Below are 4,490 nucleotides of genomic sequence, written 5' to 3'. Positions count from 1 at the left end.
TAACAGAAATCCGACCCAGCCTGGGATTACGCAGCCTGTGACGGCCCGTCGTGCCTGCGACGGTCCGTCCTGCTGCTTCCGTCACAGACTTCAGAGACTAAAATTCCTTGAAGAGTCTGTGACGGTCCGTCGTGCCCACGACGGTCCGTCCTGCCATTCCGTTACGAAGTTCAGAGAGTCGATTTCAGTACCCAAATTTCAGAATTCTAAGTGTTTTGGAACGAGACCCCCTCGACGGTCCGTCGTGCCCATGACGGTCCGTCGTGGGATCCGTCGACCAAGACAGTTTTTCCAGAAATAAAATCTGCTGCTCAAAACGACTAAACAGGTCGTTACAAATATCTAATTTTTTTGTTTAAAATATCAAATTAATGTAATTTAATTTACCTTTGAAAATTAGTCAAATTAACTTTCGATAAACGCAATATGATAAACAATTCCGGACGAAGGGAGTATTATTCATGTGACAATCATTAAAAAAAAATTCTTAGCAAAAGATATAGTCACCCTTTGTTTTGGCCTAATCAAACTCTGGTCGTGTGATTGAAATTAAGATATTTTATTTTAAGAACGTGAATATATTATAAGTGATTAAAGTTCGATTACTTTTTTTAAATGTATGTCAATCATATATAACTGATATTTAGTTATTTATATCTGAAGTTTAGCTCAATAAATTTTTTGAAAGGAACAAAACATACGTTTTTCATTCATTTTATGTATTCATATAAAACAACAAAAACATAAAATGTAAATCACTTTTACACACAAAGGGCTCACTCTCCTTTGGAGAGGGCTACTACTATTAACAACATATAAGCATTTTACATTTTACAAAATAATAGGAAGAAAAAAAAAACAATTACATCAAAATAATAAAGAGAAAAAAAAAGGAAAAGAAATTAGCCTAGGAAACTTATTATACTAATCCAAAGGCTGATTTTCCCTTTTTTAAAAAAAAACCAACCAACATGTTTATGTAGGGTTTTATTGTTTTAGTTCTTCTAAATCTGTCCACACCGAGACAGATTCAAGATTTGAAATTTCTCTCATGACCCATTATTTGTATTTATTTAGTGAATCTACAAGTCTTTAACTATATATTCGTCTATGATATATTGTTATAGAAGTACAAAAAGAAAAGTTACTTTAAAAAGTTAAGTCGAGACGTATAAGTGGCTTTAGGAGTCCATTTACTTGGAATAACATCTCTAGCTGAGAGGGTTCGCTTTTTGGTTAGTGTGGTTAGCTTAATTGAAAATGGTCCTTGTAATGGTCCACCAATAATGCACCAATTCGCACCCCATAGGTGTGTCATCGTTAACCATTGATTAGACCTTGCCTGAAAAATAAATATTTCAAAATTTTAAAAGACAGATAATATCCACATATATCATGTTATTTCGCTTTTATAGCATGTCCTTCATATGGATAGTACATTTGTTATAAAAAAGCAATAAATAATTAAGTCATTTTGCACTATATGATTGGTTGGAAAGTCAATTTTGTAGATTATTGGAAGGGGAAAAAAAAAAGAGGAGCATATTAAGAAAGTGCTTTTAGAAAAAATTGCATAACAAAAATAGAGATATTATATTCTATACACAATAATGTGTTGTATAGAGATCATGTCACTAATTAATACCTACTTAATATTTTTTTAGATGATCTGATAATTTAAAAGAAAAAATTAATTTTTAAAACGAATTGAAGTTTCACACTATAATAACATAGAAAATACTTATACAGTCAGATCATTTATAGAAAATCTATAAGTAAGACTTTGTAATATAGCTAATCGATACGTATCACAAGTTAAATTTAATTTACTTTTTCGAACATATTTTATACTGTCGGTATATATAATGAAGATATGTACCTCTTTTATTTGCATGGATCCAATATCACCATCTCCATCCTCAAATTCCACCAAAAGAGAAAGCCAATAAGCTGTTGAGCCAACATTTACATGAAATGCAATGTTTTGTCCAGGATATTTACAAGGAGTCCTACACACATAAATTCAAAAATTTAATATTTTATTAATCGAAGCAATAAAATGTCAAAATTTCAATCGATCGTAACAGTAAAACTATTTTGTCACTAACAATACTTTATCGCATATATACTTAAAGATTAAATCTCAATTGCTCAGAGAGCAACAATCACTATAAAAAAACTATGAATTATATAAAGATTTTTCTGGGGATTGGTATGAAAATTCGTAGAAAACTTATTTTTCCTGCAAATTTTTTAATATTTTGTCCAGGATATTTACAAGGAGTCCTACACACATAAATTCAAAAATTTAATATTTTATTAATCGAAGCAATAAAAATATCAAAATTTCAATCGATCGTAACAGTAAAACTATTTTGTCACTAACAATACTTTATCCTGTATATACTTAAAAGATTAAATCTCAATTGCTCAGAGAGCAACAATCACTACAAGAAAACTATGATTATATGAGGATATTTTTGAAGATTAATATGAAAATCCATAGAAAACTTATTTTTCCTGCAAATTTTTATACTAATCCCTAAGAAAATACATACGTAATTCACTCTTTTTTTTTGTAGTGAATGAAGTCACCCTACCACTTACAATATCTCGTGCCAATACTTAAATTATTTTCAAGTGATTTTATCGATCGCTCGATTAAAAAAAAAAGTAGTACTATATTAAAAAGGCAAATGAAAAATTATAGTGACTCAGTGGTGTCATTGTCAGTCTGTCACCACTTTCTCAAAAAATTTTAAGTAAAATTGTACGGTATTACTTGTATTTAATTAATTAAACCACAAATTGACAAAACTGAAAATGCAGTCTGTTAGTATTATTACTCAACTAATTAAATAAAATTAAGACACGTAAAATAAAATGAAATACTCCTTATGACTTACTTGCGGTAAATAATGGAGATTTTACCACGATTGCGTAAGTTAGTGTTACGACCCGAAACAGCCATACGTCCGAATGCGGACCCACTAAGGTCGAAGTGGACTAGACCTTTAGTTAGGGCCGGCGATTCATCGGTAACGATAATTGTCACAGCTCGTTTCGAGCAAATGGTTTTATCTAAGCATTTTACTTTATAGCAAGCACCACAACCTTCGCCTTTTTTAAATAAGGCTGAACTCACGGCCCCAACTCGAGCCCTGAACGGCTTCACATCCACCATTGTCCCGTACCCACATGCTCCACCTACACCAAAATTTCATCATTTAAAATCGATAATATTAAAAAAAATTTAATCGTAAAATCTTGATTCCGTTACTATAGAAAAATGAACGATTTTATTATATTCCCATTGGCCCTTTTGTCTATCCATAATAATGCATGACCTGGAAAGCACGTTATGATGCATTTAATATTATAAAAATCCTCAGTAATAATTAACTTATTTTACTATAACTTTTCATCGAGCTGATTTAAAATTATGTAAAAATATTTTCTATATATCGTTTTATTTTTTTTAGTAAAAGACATTTTGGTTCCTAATTATAATTATGAATCCTTCAAAAATTATTATTTTATTTTAAAGAATTGAACATTTATCAGTATTTTTAAAGAATTCAAACTATGAAACTCGAAACGTACCGTCACTACCATCTCCATTGGGACTACCATACCAAGTAGCCGAAGCTGAGTGCCAATGTGGGTTCACACCACGTCGGAGAGTGGTACCCGATGCAATGACAGTTAAAAAAACTAAAATCACCGACATAACATAACTAACAAGGCGAATACTAAAATCCATAACGTTGTATAAATATAATCCTCGGTTTCTCTCTGCGTTTCGCGGAGAAACCGAGGTAGTAAGATTGTAAGAATTGAAGAAGAGATGAGAGTGTTAACAAGTTAGAACTAAGAAGAGAATTATATAGTCTTATTTTTATAAGGTGAAGAATATTATAAAGCTAAGTGGAAATTTTAGGGTCCATGTGACCTTATATTATTTTTATTTATTTATGATGGTACCACTATGAACTTTATATTATAAAATAAAAATAAAATAAATGGGGGCCAGCGACAGTTAAGGCGTTAGAACAGCAAGCTAAGTATAATTCTTGTCAGTTGAGGGGTCACTTTGGTTTGTTGGTTTTAGTTATAGATGTTACTACATTAATTATCATTCAAACAAATAATTATTTAATTTTATGTTATAACATATAGTAATATCAGAGTTGTATGTATTTCTTTAATTTTTAATTAGAAATTTTGAATTTTAATTTTTTTTTTAGGTATACGAAGTTGGCTTTATTAAAAATTATTTTAACTTAATCTTAATGTGAAATCTTTTGGTGTAAATCTGAATTTTATCAGGTTTCAATGTGAGTAGTGAAATTATATATCTATAAAATGTGAAGTAGTTAAGAACCTATAAAAAAAAAGAGTAAATATAAATAAAAAAAGACTTAAGAATTCTTTTGAACTTTAAAAAATCACTTATTTTGAATTATGAAATACGATTACTTATTATAAAC

General features: G+C 30.0%; 1 protein-coding gene across 1 annotated transcript; it reads right to left on the bottom strand.

Annotated features, from left to right (window-relative positions):
* Positions 1 to 738: 738 nt before the first annotated feature.
* Positions 739 to 3,903, bottom strand: LOC107032278 (expansin-B3). The gene is made up of 4 exons (XM_015233865.2): positions 3,604 to 3,903; positions 2,907 to 3,207; positions 1,880 to 2,009; positions 739 to 1,342 (listed from the first exon to the last, which is right to left on the bottom strand). Exons 1-4 carry the CDS (start codon positions 3,761 to 3,763, stop codon positions 1,145 to 1,147), a joined length of 789 nt encoding a protein of 262 aa, XP_015089351.1. The 5' UTR covers positions 3,764 to 3,903; the 3' UTR covers positions 739 to 1,144.
* Positions 3,904 to 4,490: the final 587 nt, after the last annotated feature.

The sequence above is a fragment of the Solanum pennellii genome, chromosome 10, assembly GCF_001406875.1.
Source record: "Solanum pennellii chromosome 10, SPENNV200".
Lineage (NCBI taxonomy): Eukaryota > Viridiplantae > Streptophyta > Magnoliopsida > Solanales > Solanaceae > Solanum > Solanum pennellii.
Note: the sequence above shows the minus strand (reverse complement) of the source record. Positions and strands in the feature narration are given on the sequence as shown.